The 21,593-nt window shown below is 30.4% G+C and overlaps 1 protein-coding gene across 6 annotated transcripts in view; it reads right to left on the bottom strand.

Annotated features, from left to right (window-relative positions):
* Nucleotides 1–21,593, bottom strand: part of LOC107440360 (transmembrane channel-like protein 7) — a 63,564-nt gene that overhangs the window by 38,897 nt on the left and 3,074 nt on the right. For 5 of the 6 annotated variants that reach the window (XR_011636272.1, XM_043053779.2, XM_043053785.2 and 2 more), the window contains exons 3-6: nucleotides 19,880–20,110; nucleotides 18,595–18,692; nucleotides 14,990–15,035; nucleotides 12,404–12,485 (exon numbers count right to left, since the gene is read on the bottom strand). Coding sequence is in view for 5 of the 6 variants with exons in the window: in XM_043053779.2 (XP_042909713.1) it covers nucleotides 12,404–12,485; nucleotides 14,990–15,035; nucleotides 18,595–18,692; nucleotides 19,880–20,110 (457 nt within the window). In the remaining variant the exon portion in view is untranslated. The remainder of the gene's footprint in view (nucleotides 1–12,403; nucleotides 12,486–14,989; nucleotides 15,036–18,594; nucleotides 18,693–19,879; nucleotides 20,111–21,593) is intronic. The other variant, XM_043053789.2, reaches the window with a different exon arrangement.

The following is a 21,593-nucleotide window of genomic DNA, read 5'->3' as shown; positions in this document are numbered from 1 at the left end:
CATTATCAGAAATGGAGACTCTAGAAGTTGTTAGAAAGAAAGAATAAGGATATTTAAAGAATTTATTCAAGAAAATTCTATGAAAAGGATTATCATTGCCAATAAAATATAACTTTTTTATTAGTAGTGCCCCTTAAGATAAAATGATTTTCTTGAAAATCACATAAATTTAACTAATTATTTTACAATTATATTTTATTTAAGATATATGACGCTTTTTTTGAAAATGTCGTTATTCATTTTACTCTCAATTGGAATTAGTTCTTACTAAAAGCTGATTTTAAGATTTAATATTTTATTTGATATTTATTTTAATCAGAACTTATTAACTGTTATATTTGAAACTAAATAAAAAAAATTTTTTAAAAAGAATTATATACTTTCCAACTACTACAGAATTTCCAAAATTTTAGAAAATAATTTTTCTAGAGGCAGCAAATTTAATATAGTGATATTTAATTAAATCAGAATTAAAATAATTATGTCTACATTTATAAATAAATAGTTGAAACAAATATATAAAATGGCATAATCAGTTTTCTAAAAAATGGTTTTAAAAAAATTCAATATGTTTTAAAAATTGATTTCAGCTAACCTTCACTGAAAAAATTATTTTGCAAAGGCCTCAAATGTTGGTGGATAAGAAATTATAAACTACCCCTAAGTTGGCCATTTTAAAAAGAATAACCACTCTTCATCATACAAGATTTAATTCCCTTTTCTAAAAGTAATAAATAAGAATTTGAACTTTTATACAGCTCTATGAAATTTCAAAATTCAATTAATGAGTTTTTTTCCTTCGTTATACCATTCAAGAATCCTAAAAATTCTGAAATAAAAAACTGAATAGAATAAGATAAGATTCTTTTTATCAGTTTTGTACAATTTGTGGATGGTCCCCCAGTTTAACATAGCAAATTTTGAAATTCTAGAATTGTTAATTATGTTTCATAAGCCAGGCAAAGAAGGAAGAACTCAGTTCATTTGTAGAAAAATGGTATGCATGTAATATGAGAATATCTATGTTTTCAAACAATGAAAAGAGTACCTAATAAAGTTTTTTTTTAAATGTAATATTACAGTAGAGAGCCAATTATTCGGGGCCAGCACCGCTATTTTGGTTGTCTATATTTCTCGCTTTTTTAAATTAGCTAAAAAGTGTCGTTTATCGATGTTTCATCAAACTCACATTACAATGAACTAACACAGTTTATAAAGAGAAAAGAAAAAGCTCTCTTAAATTTTTTTTAAAAAAAAGGTAGAAGAATAACATTAAAAAAAAAAACATTTTTAAACTTAGACAAGAAAAACAAGTTTAAAAATTACAAAATTGACATATTTTTTTTTCCGAAGATTAATTAAAATCACCAAATTAACCAATAAAAAACAGAACCAATGATTTCATACCTAATAAAAAGGAAAAAAGAAAACGATAAAATACAAGAAAAAATCACTTATCATATTAAATAAAAACAACACTTGAAAATTACCAACTGGAAACAATAGTTAAAAATAAAAAGGCACCAACATAATTATTAAAGCCCTGGACAAGGCAGGATATTATAAGATCAATAGAATGAAAAAAAGAACTTAAATCTTAAAATTAGATAATAAAAAGAACTTATTTATTCAGTAAGAAATTTATTGTTAAAAGAAAAAGAAAAAACTCCAAACACAGTGGAATCAGAAATGTATCACTTTTAAAAAGAGAAAGCTTCATAAAATAATTGTTTGCCGTTAGTAATAAATAATTGTATGCTTAGATTAATAAAAATCTTCTCCTTTCATTTTTATATAAAGGCAGACAAATTTTAATGAAAGCAGATGTGATTCCACATCAAGCCAAATTTGCAAATGATACCACACTTCTGAAGAATCAGAATTCATTCAATTAAAAAATATTGTTTCGTTAATAGATGTCAAATAGATAAATATAACAGACCATAAAAAAAAGCATTTTATTTGTAATAACTAGTCATAATAATAATGTATTATCTGAAATTATAAAACAATAATTTGGAATAATAAATCAAGGATAACTAAAATTGAGTAACCAAAGTTTATTTTAAAAAAATCCGTCAATGCTCTTAAAGCAGAAGTTTCAAATTCCTTAATTCGGACATTCAACTGACAGCACTCCAGGGCACTATGAGGGTTGGATTGGGGGGGAAAAATCTGACTTTTTTTAAATCTTTTGTGCAAGCTCATATTACTATATTGAAAATGGAAAAATGAAATCCTGCAATTTGTTAGAGTGTCGAATTCTCTGACAATGACGACTCCTGGTTTTGAGGAAAAATTGCCTTTTCCCTTGACGATTCCCGGGGCTTAAATCCGTCATTTTACTTTCAGACTATATAGTATAATTTTTAAATCTTTATTCCTGACTCAATATTTAACAAGATCTGGGTTAAGAAAAGAGGCATACTTATTTATTATTTCACTTTTATTTTTTACAACATTACGTTATTGTAAGGAGTAAAAAATGTTAGTCATTAAATGTGCGGCGACTGAACTTAACTTAATCATAATGGCAATCAATAACTGTCTCTGTCATTCACTAGAAGAATCCTAACCGCTATTTGTAGAATGACGCGCTGCTCGTTTTATATTTTCCCTTCTTATACTTGACGTAAAATTATTGAATTAAAATGCAAAATAAATACTAATTAAATGTAAACTCAATCTAGTCATCTCCTGGACACAACCAACCACCACAGTGGTCACAGTTGGACATTCAAATATTAAGGAGATTATGTTTCAAATGGAATAACTTGTTTCGGTTTGGATATCGAAAGTTTCAGAAAAACGGTACTGTGGCTTTTCAATTTTTGTTTCTTAATTTCTGCATACTGTATATTAATTTAATTTCATTACATATATACATTATTACTTCTAATATGCAGGCAAATAACGCTGAAAATACTCACGCAGATAAGGTTGCACTTAAATTAACCCCCTTTTGGCGTACAAATATTAAACTTTGGTTTTTACAAGTTGAAAGTGCATTTACATTAACTAACATAACATGGGATGAAGCTAAATATGCAAGTCTTATTGCACATATCGATGCAGAAACGCTATCTCATGTATCAGATTTGTTATTTTTACACCCTGCGACTAATAAATATACTTTAAAAGAACGTCTCATCACCAAATTTTTGGATTCTGAAAATAAATGCATTCGAAAACTACTTTCAGAACTTCAATTAGGTGACCGAAAACCCTCTCTTCTCCTACGACAGATGCAAGAAGTTGCTACCGATTCAGTAACTGAGGATTTTCTTAAAACAATATGGCTACAACGTTTACCATCCCCCCCCCCCAATGTACAACCTATGTTATCAATTATAACAGATCAAACATTGATTAAATTGGCTTTACTAGCTGATAAAATACTTGAAACTTTCCCCATCCAGCAAATAAATTCCATTAAACAAAATAAAACTGATCTAAAAAATAATTAATTTGTTGCTCTTCAAAATCAAACATCAGAGCTCAGCTTACAAGTAACAAAAATCTCTATGCAGCAATACTGGCGCCAATCAAATTCTCGTGGCCGTTCAATCTCAAGGACAAGAAGTAAATCAGAAGAACGTTTATTTTGTTTTTATCATTTTCGGTTTGGAAAAGAAGCAGTAAAATGTAAACAACCTTGTTCTTATAATTCAGGTATACGAATAAGTGCCACGTCATCTGTTTTGCCTGTAGATTCAGTGGCTAATAAATTAGGCAACAGATTATTCATTTATGATGAAAATATAAACTTAAATTTTCTTATATATTCGGGAAGCTCATGTTGCGTTCTGCCCATTTCTAGCAGTAAATATAAATATACGCCTAGCAGCATAATGCTATATGCTGCGAATAATTCACCCATTAAAACTTACGGAACAAAACATTTAATCTCCGTCGTTCATTTGGTTGAGATTTTATTCTCGCGGATGTCACCTTGCCAATAATTGGCGCTGATCTTTTAACGCATTATGCAAATCTTGTTGATCTGAAGAATAAACGTCTCATTGATTCAAACACTTCTTTAAAGTCGAGCGGCTATTTTGCTAATTCTTCTCAGTGCTCAGTTAAAACTATATCTAATAATATGCCTTTTCAAAATTTATTACAAGAATTCTCGGATATTACTAACCCCTCGCAAGAAAGAAAATCTATTAAACATTCTACCGTTCATCACATTGAAACAACAGGTTCGCCTGTACATTGTAAGCCACGTCGCTTACATCCGCAAGTTTTCGAAGCAGTTAAGCGCGAATTTTCAACAATGTGTGAAAAAGGTATATGTCGTCCTTCAAAAAGTCCCTGGTCTTCTCCGTTACACGTTGTTATTAAAAATTCGAATATAAGACCAGTAGGAGATTATCGACTCTTAAATTCAAAAACCGTCCCGGATAGATATGGCATTCCATATTTACATGATTTCGCACATGCTCTCTATGGAAAATCAATATTTTCTAAATTAGATATCGTCAGAGCATACTATCATATCCCAGTTAATGAGGCTGATATTCCCAAAACCGCGATAGCCACCCCTTTCGGCTTATTCGAGTTTCCTTTTCTAAATTTCGGACTCTGTAATGCTGCCCAGACATTTCAACGTTTTATGGATGAAATATTTCGAGATCTACCTTTCTGCTATTGGTACTTAGATGATATTTTAGTCTTTAGCAATTCAGAACAAGAGCATATTCAACATCTTACTGAAGTTTTTAAAAGACTCCGAAATTACGGTCTGACATTAAATGTATCAAAATGCATACTTGGGGTACCTGAAATTTCTTTTCTAGGGCATTCAGTAAACGATAAAGGTATCACTCCTCTTACTGAACGCATCGAAGTAATCGACCGGTTTCTAAAGCCAAATACGATCAAAGAGCTTAAGCGATTTTTAGGCTTATTANAAAAAAAAAAACATTTTTAAACTTAGACAAGAAAAACAAGTTTAAAAAATACAAAATTCACATATTTTTTTTTTCCGAAGATTAATTAAAATCACCAAATTAACCAATAAAAAACAGAACCAATGATTTCATACCTAATTAAAAGGAAAAAAGAAAACGATAAAATTGTTTAATATTCCCGATCCAAAATTTATTACAAGAATTCTCGAATATTACTAACCCCTCGCAAGAAAGAAAATCTATTAAACATTGTACCGTTCATCACATTGAAACAACAGCTTCACCTGTAAATAGCAAGCTACGTCGCTTACATTCGAAAGTTTTCAAAGCAGTTAAGCGCGAATTTTCAACAATGTGCGAAAAAGGTATATGTCGTCCTTCAAAAAGTCCCTGGTGTTCTCCATTACATGTTGTTATTAAAAATTCGAATATAAGACCAGTTGGAGATTATCGACTCTTAAATTCAAAAACCGTCCCAGATAGATATGGCATTCCCTATTTGCATGATTTTGCACATGCTCTCTACAGAAAATCAATATTTTCAAAATTAGATATCGTCCGAGCATACTATCATATCCCAGTTAATGAGGATGACATTCCTAAAACCGCAATAGCCACCCCTTTTGGCTTATTCGATTTTCCTTTTCTAAATTTCGGACTCTGTAATGCTGCCCAGACATTTCTACATTTTATGGGTGAAATATTTCGAGATCTACCTTTCTGCTATTGGTACTTAGATGATATTTTAGTCTTTAGCAATTCAGAACAAGAGCATATTCAGAAACTTACAGAAGTTTTTAAAAGACTCAGAAATTACGGTCTCACATTGAATGTTTCAAAATGTATACTTGGGGTACCTGAAACTTCGTTTCTAGGGCATTCAGTAAACGATAAAGGTATCACTCCTCTTACTGAAAGCATAGAAGTAATCGAGCGGTTTCAAAAGCCAAATACGATCAAAGAACCAAAGCGATTTTTAAGCTTATTAAATTTTTATCGCAGGCATCTACCTAACACGGCAGCAATTCAAAAACCCTTACATGATCTGTTAAAAGGTAGTCCAGCTCGAAACAAAATCATTGAATGGACCTCAACCGCTCTCAAAGCTTTCGATAGCTGTAAAGCGTTACTTCGAAATTCAATGCTTCTTGCCCACCCTTCTCCTGACGCTAACCTTGTCTTGCACGTCGATGCTTCAGATTTCGCCGTTGGTGGGGCATTGCACCAACTCACAGGTAACGATTTACAACCACTCGGATTTTTCTCCAAAAAACTTACTTCTAGGGAAACGCGTTACAGCGCTTATGATCGGGAATTGCTTACGGTATATTTGTCAGTTAAACATTTTAGACATATGCTTGAAGCACGTTTATTCACTATATACACTGATCATAAACCCTTAACTATGCCTTCCGACAGAAATGGGACAAATATTCGCCATGTCAACACCGTCACCTTGATTTCATCAGTCAGTTCAGCATCGACATCCGTTTTATTAAAGGCGCAGATAATATATCTGCTGATATGTTATCTTGAGTTGAAACAATTCGTACTCCAACTGCAGTGGACTATGACAAAATAGCAGATTCGCAACGTGATGATCCTGAACTGAAATTACTTTTGAGTACAAATTCGTCACTAAAATTACAAGAAGTTGTAATTCCTGGCTCCTCCAAAAAACTTTTTTGTGACACAAAATCTCAAATCATTCGAGAATGTCTTGCCTGCCAGCGATCTAAAATCAACAAAGATACTCGAAGTCAGGTTGAGTCAATACCCATTCCTTCAAAAAGATTCCATCATGTACACTTGGATCTCATTGGACCGCTTTTGCAATCTAAAGGATTTCAATATTGCCTCACGTGCATAGACCGTTATACACGTTGGTCAGAAGTTATCCCTGTAACAGACATGTCAGCAACTACTATAGCATCAGCATTTTTCACAGGCTGGATTGCTCGTTTTAGCATACCAACTTAGCATACGACTGATAGAGGAACAAATTTTGAATCCTCATTGTTCCACAGCCTGATGAAATTGCTTGGCATTGAATGTTGCCGAACAACAAGTTTTCACCCTCAAGCAATGGCCTGACAGAAAATTTTCATCGGCCACCCAAAGTCGCTTTGAAGTGCCATGCGACAACAGACTGGACAGATGTTTTACCAGTGGTTCTCCTCGGCTTGCGTTCCGCAGTTAAAGAGAGCATCGATGCAACCCCAGCTGAACTAGTATATGGTGAAACTTTACGCTGACCAGGTGATTTTTTCATTCCAACTCCAAATGATGATCCTCCACAAGAATTTGCCTGTAAATTAAGACGCTTATTCCAAGACTTACGACCTCGACCGACGTCACACCATGATAATCATAGAATTTTCATACATCCTAAACTTAATACTTGTTCTCACTTATTCGTCCGTAGGGACTCAGTTCGAAAACCTCTACAACCTCCGTATGACGGACCATTTAAAGTCATCCGGTAAAGTGAAAAACATTTCACTATCATCATAGGTGAGAAAGAACGGACTATTTCTATTGACCGTCTCCAACCAGCATTTGAACTATTTCAATCCGAACCAAACAAGATCCAAACTTTTTCCTCAAAAGAATCGAATTTACCAAAAGATTCTCCGGACATATCAAAGACGACTGAACAACGGACTAGATCAGGTCGTAGAGTTACCTTCCCTGATCGTTACGTATCAGTACCCTGATACTGGCAGGGGAGTGTGCAGCGACTGAACTTATTAAGGAAGGAAATGTAAAATTAACTTTCTATTCGACTTGAGGCCTCCCTCTGATGTGGGGCCCCTGGGGCAACAGACCTGTATGTCCTTGTTTTAGTCAGGCTCTGATGCCGCTACTTTATGTTTGATTGACAGCAGCTTATGAGAAAACCACAGATTTTTTTCAGACACACAGAAGAAAAGAAAATATTTGTCCCTTCCCTGTCCCTTTTGACCTAAAAATCTGAAAGAAAGAAAGTTGAAGTTTACTCTCGACAATATCCCTCCCCCCACAGGGCGTATTGCTAAACCTTTCAACAAAAAATAAACACCTTTTAAGTACTTTTTAAGCACCATATAAAATAACAAATAGCAAAATAATATTTTAAGACTTTACATGATTATATGAGCCACAACATAAAGATGGGGAGATTTTTCTGTTCAATTTCAGAGGGTGGAAAATGAAGCCTGAAATTGAGATTATCTCGCAAAATGCAGTAAAGTTGCACATGAGAGTGCAACAATCTCACCTAACCCAGCTCATTAGACGCACATGCAGACTCGAGTATTTCATCAAACATGTAAAATGATTGGGGCTCTTTAATCTTACCGAACGCAGTTCAGTAGAGGCACACGCAGACTCACAAGTACATGACTTTCATATGCTATGAACCAACGGTACGCCAAAATGCATTGTGTTTGAAAGAATTGTGAAAATGTTGAATTGAACAATGTGAAAACCACAGCACTTTTTAAAGACACCCAATAAAAAAAGAATTGAAAATAAGCACCTTTAAGCATTTTTTTAAAAATGCTATGCACCATATTTTTCTTTACTCAATTTCAAGGATGAGTCAAATTTCCCTCAATCTTTCTAGCTCAAAATGGTGGGAAAAGCAGAGCAAAATTTTTCCCTGTTTTCTGGATGCCAGATAAATGGTTCTGTACTGTATTTATAATCAAACATAAAAGAAAAATAACTAAAAAAATTTATGGTTTTAAATCATAATTTAGTATGTAAGGTGTGCCATGAATAAGAAAAGTGTGCTTAAATTAATTTCATGTAAATAAATTGTCATATGAACCTTTTATTTCAGGTAATGTAAAAAATATTTTTTTAAAGAAGTTTGTTTTTAAGTAGAAGTAGTTTTTTTTTTAAAGAATTTATTAACCGTTTCCCTGATTATCCCGAGTAAACACGGGTACCTATATATTACAAATATTTATCACCCCTGAGAAAACTCTGATGCAGCAGAAATTGTCAGTACATTTTGTTTTATCACATTTTAATTGGTCAGAAGCAAAAAAAATAAATAATCTGTTGTGATTGGAAGTTAGCCAAGTTTTATTTGGGAGTTATGCTGTTGGACTGTTTTGTGCGATTGTATATACGATGGTTGCTGAATTTACATAGCAATAAGAGCAACAAAAAAAATGGTGCATTCACTGACGTTTGAAAAGTATCACTTTGTGTTGTCTCTTGTATTAAGAACTATCACACAAAGACTTAACTTTTTTCATTCGCCCGAGATAACTCGGGATAGTAAACTAAATGTTTCTTACACATGAAAGAAAATTAAATTTCTTAAAACTTGTGTATTATGTTTTGTTTCAGCTCCTTGGTTAATGAATCCAAATAGATTAGTAATGTTACATCATCCATTTGTATAAATCAATTAGAATTTTTTTTTAATTACTATTTTTGTTACAAAAAAATAACAAGTCAACAGCTTTTTTTCTTTCCTTTACGCGGTCGCAATAGGTTCTATATACAGTACAGAACCTCTTATCCGGAAACCAGAAAACCGGAACGAAATTCCATATATTTTACCCCCCTTTCTAATTTCTAAAAAAAAAAAAAAAAACTTTTTTTTTTTTAAGGATGTTTACTTTACCACCCACTTTTGAAATAATCATTAGTTCCCTCTACATTGTCAGGAGAAGGAAGAGTATTGTACTAAATATCATCAATCATTCCCTTCCTCACTCCCTACTTAGTTGCTTCTTTTCAATCACAGCTCAAGTGAGAAAGGGTGACTCATTAAACACCTGTTTTCTTATCAGCTCAGCCTTAAGCAAGCAGAGTCATAACTAGGGGCTTCTCACAATAGGAGTCCTGGCATCTGTTCCTTGCTTCATGCAGGAGAGTTAAAACAAATTATTTTATTTGTCATCTTTGATTCCTAGAAATCTCTTAAAGTACTCCCTAACACAATATTTCAGATAAAAAAAAAATCATTAATAATCTTCCCTTAAAAAAGTCTAAAATTAAAATAAAATTCTGACATCGAAAACAAGTTAAGAAACAAAAAATGTATCATTCTGATGACGGAATTTTTTTTTATGAGTGAAATAGAGAGAATTATTGGTATTCTCAGAAATCGCGAGACGCACACGACGCTTATTAGTGTTGATCAATGCTAACATGAAGAGAGCTGGCTACCTGGAATACCCTCGCCCCCCCCCAAAAAAAAAATCACCTGTAATGCCACGTTTAAGACTGGGCAATGTAAGAAATTTTATATCTTGATACATCGTCTGTTAGACATTGCGATGTATCGCGATTTACTATATGTTCAAAAATTATCGATCAAAAATCTTTAAATTAATCAAAAATAAATAAAAGGAATAAATTTATTACAAAATAAAATGCCTTAAGCAAAAATAAACCCAAGCTTTATTTTAATTTTTTCTTTCAAAATTGAAACGGACTTAAGATTTATTGGTTTAAAAATAATAATAAAACTAACAAAATATTTTACATACCTGCATTAAAAAATGAAAAAAAAAATTATTAAAAAGCGTCAAAACATTGCTTAACTTTTTATTCAATTAAAAAAATATTTGTTTTAACTAATAGCCAAATTTTTTTATAATTAAAAAAGACTGAAGATTTATTTGTTTAAAAATAATCAAATTCTATCAAATTAGTATATTTACGTGCATTAAATAAATTTTTTTAAAAATTAACTTTTTTTAGCAAAGTTAAATACAAAGTACCCCTATTAAATTGTATCTCTTAAAAGGAAAAACAATTATTCATAGTTTCTTTTCATTAATAGATTGAGTTCAGAATGAAAATTTAAGATAACAGAGATTGCACAACGATCGCCAAGTAACAATAGGTCTACTAAAAATAATTGACAAGAATCGTTAAATCCCGACAGACAAAAAACAAAAAAAAAGCGACGAAATACTGCACAATGAAATAAATTATCGCCAAGTAGCAAAAGTCTCACTGAAAATAATTTACAAGAAACGTTACATCCCGATGAAATAAAGTGCAGAACGTTGACAAAATTACGCATGTCCAGCTGAAAATTATTTTCAAGAAAAGTAAACTCCCAAAGACAAAAATAGCGCATAAAGAAACTATGCATAGCATATTTTGCCATGCATCGATTTCTAGCTCAGTCCTAGCCATATTAAAGGATTTGATTAAAAAGAAGAAAAAAAAGATCTATTTATAAATAAATGACATTCCCAATCATTTGCACATAATTTCATTGCTTTAGATTTGTCAAATAAGTAACACAGATTTTTAAATTTTGTTTATTGAACCTTTAGAAAGATGTTTTAATTTTCTAAATGCTTATTTTATACAGTTTTTAATAAGCTTGTTTTGTAGTGTGGCTTACTATTTGCGGATTCTTTTTCTAAATCACGCCTTCTTTATTTTTACAATAAAAAACAGAAGACAAAAATAATGATTATTTATAAAAAGAATAGAAATAATTTTAAAAAAAAAGGGAGAGAGAGACAGTTCAATCCTCCTAATTCTTACTTAAGTAGTGTTTTTAAATTAATTCCGAAGTTGATGTTGAGCAGATGATTTTTTTATTCAAGTGTATCCAGTCCACTTATTATTCAGTAATAATTTTATTTTTCAGACTTTATCGTTTTTTCTTCTTTTTAAAACTATTTCTAAATATATTTTTTTAAGTTAGGTTTAATAAACAATAAAAAAAAAGTTTTTTTGTAAAGAATCAGAAAACTGGAAAAATCGGTTATCCGGAATAGCGATGGTCCCGATCGTTCCGGATAATCGGTTCTCTACTGTATTTATAATAGGGGTAATAAATTTACAATGCAGGGATTTCAATTTGTAAAGATCCTTTTATTGCGTATACATTTGAATATGAAGAGTTTCAACTGTAATTTACCCGTCTCCTAAGTCACAGACTTTGCTCTGTAATGATTATACTTTGCGTTTAAAAAAATAAGGTAAATTCTTAGTTTAGTAAATAAAATTTGGTTCAAACATGTTTTCTGTCATGTCTATGAAACATTTAATTTGATGTGAACCAAAATAAAAAATAAATCGTTGATGCCAAGCCATGTCACAGATATTTTATGAAATTTTTTGGAAAAAAAAAAAAGACTAAATAAATTTTTTAAAAATATTTTGGGAACTTTGTTATTGTGCTATAAAAAAAATCTTGAAATATTATGACTAAAAACCACTTATTTTTTAAATATGCAAAAACAAAAAAAGGCCATTTTGCGTTGAAAAGTATATTAAACATGAGTTACTTTTAAAGATACAAAAATATACATAAAAAATATTATACACTTTATTTTTTATTTGTACTTTTAAAAACTGGAAAACACATGGTTTTTAAAAGGTAATATCAGAAGTGCAAAAATTTATTGCTTGCAAAAAGCATTGGAAAATGTAAATTCGCTAATTAACACCAGAGTATATTTCAATAAAAGCATTTAAGCAGTTTCATAATGGAACAATTGAATTTAAATCACCTTCTATCTCTTTTAAAGAATCATTCCACACTTTAAAATGGTAAGAAATGTCACTGTAGTTGTATTTGATACCTTGCATGAACTATTGGAGAGAAAGAATATTAGGTTGAACAAAAAAAGAATGGTCATTTAACAAGATTTTGATCGGAAAAAAAAGTACAATTTCATTCTAATGAAGGCAATACATATACATTGTTAATCTTCTTGCTTGCATAAAGGCCTACAACAGGCAAAAATCCCCATTTAATTGCATGTCAGGTAATCACTTATAATATAAAATATAATAGAACAAAACTGCTTTATATGTGTGAAACTAAGTTAAATTTCCGGGTTTAAACAATTAACACTGGTTGTCTTAGTTGCATAAAGGAGAGAGAGGGGGAAAAAAATTTACGTTTCACAGCTGAAATGAAATTTCTGTTAAGAAGAAAAGAATAAAATAAATGGTTATTTGAATAGGGGCCATTTCCTGCTCCAAATAGATGCTTTGTGGCAATTTATATAAAATAAGGGGTTAGGAATTTTTAACGCACTTTACTAACTGATAATTTAGACAGTGATTCCTAAAGTTGTCTATATCGACCCCTAGGGGTTGACGACAACTTGGAAGGGATCCATGTCAAGCGAAAAAAATAATAATAATTGGGGGTCCATGAAATGAAAATGGGGGTCAATGATAGTGGATCTCATATAAGTAGTCCGTGACTTTAATTTTGGCATTTCATGAATGGAATAATCAACACACACTGATAGTACCGATTTACTTACATTATACTACCTAATAATATAAAGACATATATCTATCTACAAAATTTATAAAAGTAGCTATGAAGTAGCATAGAATAATCAACATACACTGATAATACATATTTACTTACATTGTACTACCTTATAATATAATGATATATATCTATCTACATTCTAATAATTTATAAAAGTAGCTTAGAAGTAAAAATTATGGAATATCGCGAAAAAGTTTTTAATTGCTTTTCCATCTTCATACCTAGCGGAAAAGGGGTTTCAGCACAGTTGCCAATCTCCTAAAAAAAAGAAGAAAGAAACAGACTGGACATCATTAACCGAGGAGATTTGAGATTAAACCTAACTAAATTGATGCCAAATGTTGATAATTTATTAAAGCATCAGGTTCATCCCTCCCACTAAAAACATATATTTATTGCTTAGTTATTTTATATAACAGGTACTAAATTTTAATTTGGTTCATTTTAATTTGAATTTAATTAATAAATGTTTAAAGTTAATATGTGTTTTTTTCTTAAGTTTTTCACACTACACTTCATTACAGTTAGAAATTTAAAACTTTCAAAGTGAGTACAACTATACCTGCTGTCAAAAATAGATTTGAATTGATGAATTTACAAAAAATCAATATCAGGTAAGCAAGGGGTCTACCCAAGACCGAAAAACATGGCAAGGGGTCTACGAGACAAAAAAGTTCAGGAACCACTGATTTAGACTGTGAGAAGGTAAGAAGTAAAGAAATGTTCAGTTAATTCATTTTGAAAGTATTTTATTACAGATTTTTTAAGAAGGAAATAAAACAGCATTACAGTATATACAGGGCATCTGCTACATTTTAGATTTTCAAATTCATGACTTTTCATGATTTTCCATGACCTAATTCCAAGAATTTTTCATGACTTAACGAAATTACTATTTTTTCCAACAAAAACGCAACAATAAATTTAAAAAAGCATTATAGTAACATTAATTGAAATTATAGGCATGACCAAAACTGTTATACTCTGCAACTTCATATTTATAGATTTTAAATTAAAACAGAGTAAAGAAAGAGTTAAAACAATAAAATTGCTGAAAAAAATACGAAAGCAAAAAAAAATTTTCTGCAGAATTATATTCTAAAGATACTTTTCTTGTTCATCAGAAAGGAAAGAAATACTCCTGATTTTTCTGTTCTCATTTCGGAATAAAAAAAACTCGCCAATTACTGGTTTGCTTCAACTAGAATTTTAAATTGATAAAATTTTTAAAAAAATAATAATAAAAAATTTTTAAATCATAGAAGTTTAAAAGATAATTTGCTCCAGAAATGATGTTTTTTCTTTCATTTCTTGAAAGAACACCATAATTTTTACAGAACATGATAAAATCATTTTATATTCTAATAAAATATGACTGAGTGGTGATTTTGTTAGGAATTCAGATATTTGGAACAGGATAAAATGGGGGGGGGGGATTCCATTTTAAAAATTAGATTTTGCGGAGACCTAAATCCATGACTTTCCATGATTTTTTTTTAAAAAATAGTAAAAATCATGACAAATTTTGTTCAATACTGAAATTTATGACTTTCCATGATTTTTCATGACACATCACCATTAACGACATTATTTAACATGAGATCCATATGCAAATCTCAGATCACTTCTAGTTATACTAAAGACACATAACAACGTCATAGAAAAAAAAACTATATAGAATTTACAAAAAATTCAGTACAATACAGTCCAGATAAAATTTCAATGAGCATAAGTATAAAAAAATAAATATTATTTTGTTCATGCTTATAAGAAAAAATGAAGAAAACATTATTTTAATTCATACCCTTTCCTTCCATGGAACTTTTGAGGGAGGAAGAGTTAATGTGTCTCTAAAGAAGAAGAATAAAATATTATGTCCTTTTGTTATAGTATAGCCGAAAAATAATGAATAGGTATATTGTTAGAACTAGTTTTAACGCATTTCTTATTGTTTGCTAAAAAGTGAAATGTCATAATTAGCATAGCTGCCAACCTTCGGAATGAGAAATTAGGAACACTATATGCGACAAAATTATTTGCACTAGTTACGAGAAATTACAAAAATTTAACTATTAAATAATAACATTAACAGACATGTATTTAAATACCTTATATGTAAATTAGTAAAACAAAACTATCTTTTGTGGGAAATTTATAATATTATTATTTTATAATTAGGAATACCAGTATAATAGTTTAAAAACAACCATTACCTATTAATATATAATTATTATTCTCCAAATTGCAAAACACAGGTAAATAATAATCTACATCATAAACAAATATTTCTGATGCAAGTGTTTCAATACTATAATACATTTTTAAAAAAATTATATTAGTTGTTTAAGATTCAATCTAGTGAAATGATCAGCAACAGCTATTGAAATAGTATTTTCCAATAAAAAGCTACTAAAAATTACTTCTGCAAAATAATCACAGAAACGCGCTTGCAGCGATCAGAACACAAGGGATTAGTTTAAAAGCAAAACTACAGCTATTTTACAAAAATTTGAATTTTCATAAAAATGTCAGATTTGATTTAAAAATTAGGAACAAATCTGAAAAATTCCGAGCATTTGGCAGCTATGATATATTTGCCAACTTAATTTAGTTCCAAAGAATTGCCTAAAAACCCAGAAAAACATAGCTGGTTGCTTGAAGAAGAGCCACACTTTTTGGGTGGCTACTAGGTTTGAAACAGGGTAGGGGTTTTGGACACTCTAAACTGGTTTTAGACAGGATATTTGGGTTTTACTGTCCTAAACTGATTAAAACAGTCCTAAACTGCTTGAAAGTGTCCAACAGTAAAAATTCTATATGTGTAACCAATGTACACATAATAATTACATACATTAATAAATATTTGATACTTTTTATACACTTTGCTTTAACTTGTTAAAGGAAATTAATATAATAGGAAAAGATTCATAACTTTTGAAGCTCCATAATTCATTAAACAACAAAAGTAAATATCTTATCCCTTAAATATGAATAAATATGCTTTTAATACTGATAAATTATGTTTTTGTATATTGATAAATAATGCAATATTAAAAATAATATTTTACAATAAAAAAAATTAAAAACTTGTCTTCATTTTGCTACTTGTTCAAAAATTAACCTATTATTTTTTACAGTATTTTTTTTTTTAAAATTGTGATATAATTTGAGTAAAAAGGTTTTAAACAGTTTTGGACAGGATGGTTCAAACCGTGGATTAATCCATTCTGTCCTAAACCTTGCCAACTCTGGTTTGAAATCATTTGTCTTCTGGTTTGGACCATTGCAGTATGTAACCTTTTTTTAAACAACTAATGTGCCACAATTCAAAACTAGCAAACAATAATCAGAAGTACAATAACACAAAAATATATATAGTTAGCGTTTACAAAATTCTCGTAAGGCAATTTAAGATATATATACATTAATTCTATACATGTATATTAATAAAATTATGTATAAATTTATTATTAAATAAAAAAAAAGAGCAACACTTAGGTAACGGTACTAAATGGAAATTTATACAACACAGAATTTTTATACTTCAATTGTAATAAAATTAAATTGATTACTTGGAAACTATGTTCTCATTTACTATATGAGAAGAATAAGTTTTAGAAGAGCATCTTGGAATGATGAGATTTCTTTGCTTTTTCTTTATTTCTTGTTTTTATCAAATCATTTTTGTTTTTTATTTATTGTTTTAGAATTGCTTAAAGAGTAGACAAAGTATTGTAGGTTAATTGCAAACAACAAAATTTTATAGCTCTTATTTAAGAGGGAAACAATTATTTTAAACAAACTATTACAGAAATTTTTAAAACACAACAAGAATAATCCTGACTATAAAAATCTAATATTTACAGATAAATCATAATAGTTTGCACCACTGAAACAGAGATGTCAAAATTAATAAAATGAAACCATTTCTTTTTGCAGTTATTGCTAATACTGTCAATACAGTGAACACGGTTTATAGTGAATTCCCAGATATAGTGAACGAAATGTTTGCTCCCGTGCCTTGCTGCACACATATAGTGTTATTTTTTGTGGATATAGTGAACAAAAAAAAAAAAAAAGAGAGGAAGTTGAATATTATGCACTTTTTTCTGTCTTCGACTGAGTTATTTTCTTCATTTTTTAAGTAATAATTTAGAAATTTCTACTTCATAACTAAATAGATATACCTATTTTTAAAGCCATCTATAGCATGGAATGTAGCAATAAGCATTTTTTCTTGTTTGCTTCATTATTGAACAGCATTATTCAATTGGTTCGGCGTTCAAAAAAGCCACATTCTTCTAGTATCTGGGCAAATGCTTCAAGTCAAAGCAGATGAATTTGCTGAGCTATTTGGTGCGACTACTTTCATGCACTCGAATGCTTGGGTAGACAGGTTTAAAAAGTGGAATAATATAGATTCAGGAAAAATTATAGGAGTCAGGAAACGTTTCCATATCTGATGTGGAGGATTGCTCATAAGCTAAAGCAAAGCTCATTCTAGGCAGAAAAAAAGGGGCATTATTATTCTAAAAAGGCAAAAATTTCTTTCTATGGGCTTTACACACTCTATTAAAAAGCATTGTAAATTAGTAAAAGAAATTTTTTTTTTTATTTACTAAAAGTAGCAAAGCAATCATATTAATTACTAATTTTTATTAATAAATTAACATATATATTGAGTTAATGAGCTAATTAGCTTAGTAATTTATTTAAAATGCATGCATATATTAATAAAATAATAAATGTATGTTTTCAAGTGTCTGTAGTTATGATTTAATAATTAAAATGATTAATAATAATTATGATTTAATGATAGTGGAAGTAACTGCAACTTTCAAAGACAAGTGCAACAAGGGGATGTGATTGCTATTTTTCCTTTCCCAAATAAATCTATGTATTGACAGCAACAACAAACCAAATAAAAAGAGTTGAAAATAACAAAAGTTTAAGAAATCAATTGTAGAGTTAGAGGGGAAAATAAAGAAGGGTTGAGGAAAGAAAGGGCAAAAAGGGTATGGAGTCTATTACATCAGGGCACTAATTTACTTCAGGGGCAACAGGGTGGATTCTTTTTACTAAAAGGGCAACAGGGTGCTGCACCCTGTTTACCCTGCCTAGAATGAGCTCTGGCTAAAGATTACTAATTTTTTTTGTAAGCAAGACGAAGAAGAAAAAAAAGTTTAATACATTTTCTGTTACTACGTATTATGTACCTTATGTATTTCATTTTATTGGTCATTGATTTAAATAATGTGAGGGGGGGGAGTTAGGAACTATTAGTTAAAATTGTTTGCGAAACAGATATAGTGAAGTCCCTGTTATAGTGAACGGGTCCCTTGAAGGCTCACTATAGCGTTTGACTGTATATAAATAATCAAAAGATTTTGAAAGAAAAAAAAGCAATACTTAAATATTTTTTTCTCTGGTAAAGGCACAGGAAGTATCTTAATTATGTTTGGATCAACAGCTTCTTCAACAGTTTCCGGTACAAGAACATTATATGCCTAAAAAATGAATGCACAATACAATTAAGAATAGTGGATGCAGATAGAGAACATATGGAGAAAAAAAATATATGATTAAATAAGAAACAATATGGAAGGTATCATGAAATAACTGTTTTCAATGATTTGTATGGCTGTTTTTAATTTTTGTTCATGAACTTTCTGAGAAACAAATATTCTTCAACTTTCATTGGTTAAAAAAAAAATTACAAATTTCATATTTATCTACTTTACATTTTTCGCAATTTCTTCATCATATCATTTGAAAAATTGCTGTTTAAATTATAAAAACATGAGTGTAACTGTGTATGTATTCATTTGTTTCTTCATTTTAATACGTCTTTTGTTGTAATTTAATCCAGATACTGATTGGACATGAAATTGAAAGTTTTAAAAACTACTAATAGAAGCTGCACGCATGATGAGGCAAATTATTTTGGCAAAAAATATTTTCACTAATTTTTACACATTTACATTTATTGCACACAAATATATTTTTACATTTCATGCAATGTGGTTAAGTAAAGGTGAAGTAGCATAACCAAATTTATAGGTTTATTTACAACAAAATTTGCACCTCAAGCACTCACAGTTGGCCATTCCTGGTTTAAGAAGATGCAAACACAATCATAACTTATTGTCACTTTTTTACAAACATTAAAATGATAAAATTTGTTCCTTTATAATTATTTGATTAATAATAATTATCATGCATGTTTTATTACTGAGTGAAATTTTTTTTATTCACATAATAAATTACAAAAACTGACACATTTTCAACGAGTTTTGTTACTAAACTATTAAGGGTCATTTTCTATATTATGGAGTTAATAATAAATAATGAATTAAAAAGTTATGTTTATTTAGGAGCCATAAACAGTTTTGTGCTTAACTCGACCGTTCAGAACTATTTAAAAAGCATATCTAAAATTCTCCCTTTAATTATAATATTTTTTGGTTGAATATTTGTAACCCATTTAATGTAACATATTAAGACCTGAAAATCTGTAAGGAAAAATTAACATGAATGACAATATGAAAAATAAAGTTTCAAAAGAATTACTTTTGGATCAAATAGAAATTTTTTCCAAATTCTGAAAAAAATTCAGACGACAAAAGGAGTCATTCAAACCATGCTAATAAGGCATTTGACTGAAGAAACTAAAGTAAAAATTGCTTCAACTTACTTCTGGTTCAAGAATAGACTTTTCCTTAGACAAATATTCAATAATCTTTGAATTTTTTTGTTCAAGAGCTACATTAACTTTTTCCAAGCCAGCTGCAATAGAGCTTTTACGATTTTCATATACTTTAGATGGAATAATTTTTTTTATTTGTGAAGAGAGAACAGCAGAGCTGCAAGCCTTAAAACTATTTTCAAATCTCTTCTCATCTCTATTTTCAACCAAATTCTGAACCTAAAATATAGGGTATAGGGAAAAAGGTCAAAACCCACAAGACCTAAATTTTTTTACTGAATTTGTCACAAGCTTATTTACATTCTACTTAAATTATTATTGTCTGTCTAACTAAAGAAACTTCAGTTATCTAGAGCAGTGATCCACAACCCCCTAACTGGCAGAAGTCACCTCCTGCATTTTGTTTTGAAGGCATGTTTAAATGCATTATAATTATTAAATCAAAAAGCCCTCTAAAATATAAACAATCAACTTCCGCCTTAGTGAGTAATCGACAAAGTCGACCTTCATCTATGAAAAGGTACTCCAACATACAATAGAGTTAACATGTCTCGCATACTAGTGAATTGGAATTGTATTTTTTGTAGCAGTAGATACACTACAGTACTCTCCCACCAGAATTTTATCTGAGATAGAATTCAATGAACGGATACTACTCATTGCTGATCTGTGAGAAGACGGGAGAGCTGCATTAAGATCACCGTACTTTTGAGAACTGATAAGTCGCTCCTGTGTTGCCTTTAGTAGTCAAGTGTATACATTGCGCGCGATCGAGACTGAGAAGCAACTGAGAGAGGAAATGGATATTTTTTGAGATAAATTTTTTGAAGAAAATTTTTTTTCTTCAAAAAATCAACATATTTTTTTATTTTATTAATAAATACAAGGAACTAAAATAAAACATAATACACAAGTTCTAAGTTGAAATTTAAATTTTTGCATGCATAAAAAATATTTAGTTTACCATCAGTTGCAGTGCCCGCAGTGGACTGATCGTTAAGACACGGTTCCCAGCAGATCACCGAAGTCAAGCATCACTGACTACGGTCAGTGTGCGGGTGGGTGACCACTTGGATCAGTCTGCGTAGGGACCGAGGGTGTGCGGTATTGGTCCTCGTTAAACTGTGCTACCGTAAAGTGCTCGACTTCACGCGCAGGTCGTCGGGCAACCGAAGCGGGGGTGCCATCCCCTCCGCAGTATATCAAAATTGTGATGGCATGTCTTCGGATCATCCACCGGGATATTTCCCAGACCGTCGCCAATAGCCCATTGTGCAGCTCTAGTGCGACGTAAATTAACAACAACAACAGTTTACAATCCCAAATTATCTCGGGCAAATGAAAAAAATTAAATATTAGTCTTTGTATATGTTCACATCTTCATTACCTGAAAAATCATCTGCATTACTTTCACTTTCACTCGCGAATGCCATTTTTTAACTCCTTTTTTTTTCTATGTAAATTCATCAACCATCAAATATACAATAATGCAAAACACGTCTGCAGTCCCGCACATAGCAAAACACCCAAACAGAAATTGGCAAACTTCCAATCACAGCAGATTATAATTATTTCTTGTTTTACTTCCGGCTAAATAAAAATGTGATAAAATAAAACGTATTGACGAATTCTGCTATGCCTGAGTTTACTCGGGAAAATCAGGGAAGCGGTTAAAAATATTAACTTTAAAACATGAATTTAT

Source organism: Parasteatoda tepidariorum, chromosome 2 (genome assembly GCF_043381705.1).
Source record: "Parasteatoda tepidariorum isolate YZ-2023 chromosome 2, CAS_Ptep_4.0, whole genome shotgun sequence".
Classification (NCBI taxonomy): domain Eukaryota; kingdom Metazoa; phylum Arthropoda; class Arachnida; order Araneae; family Theridiidae; genus Parasteatoda; species Parasteatoda tepidariorum.
This window is presented reverse-complemented; position numbering and strand designations above follow the sequence as displayed.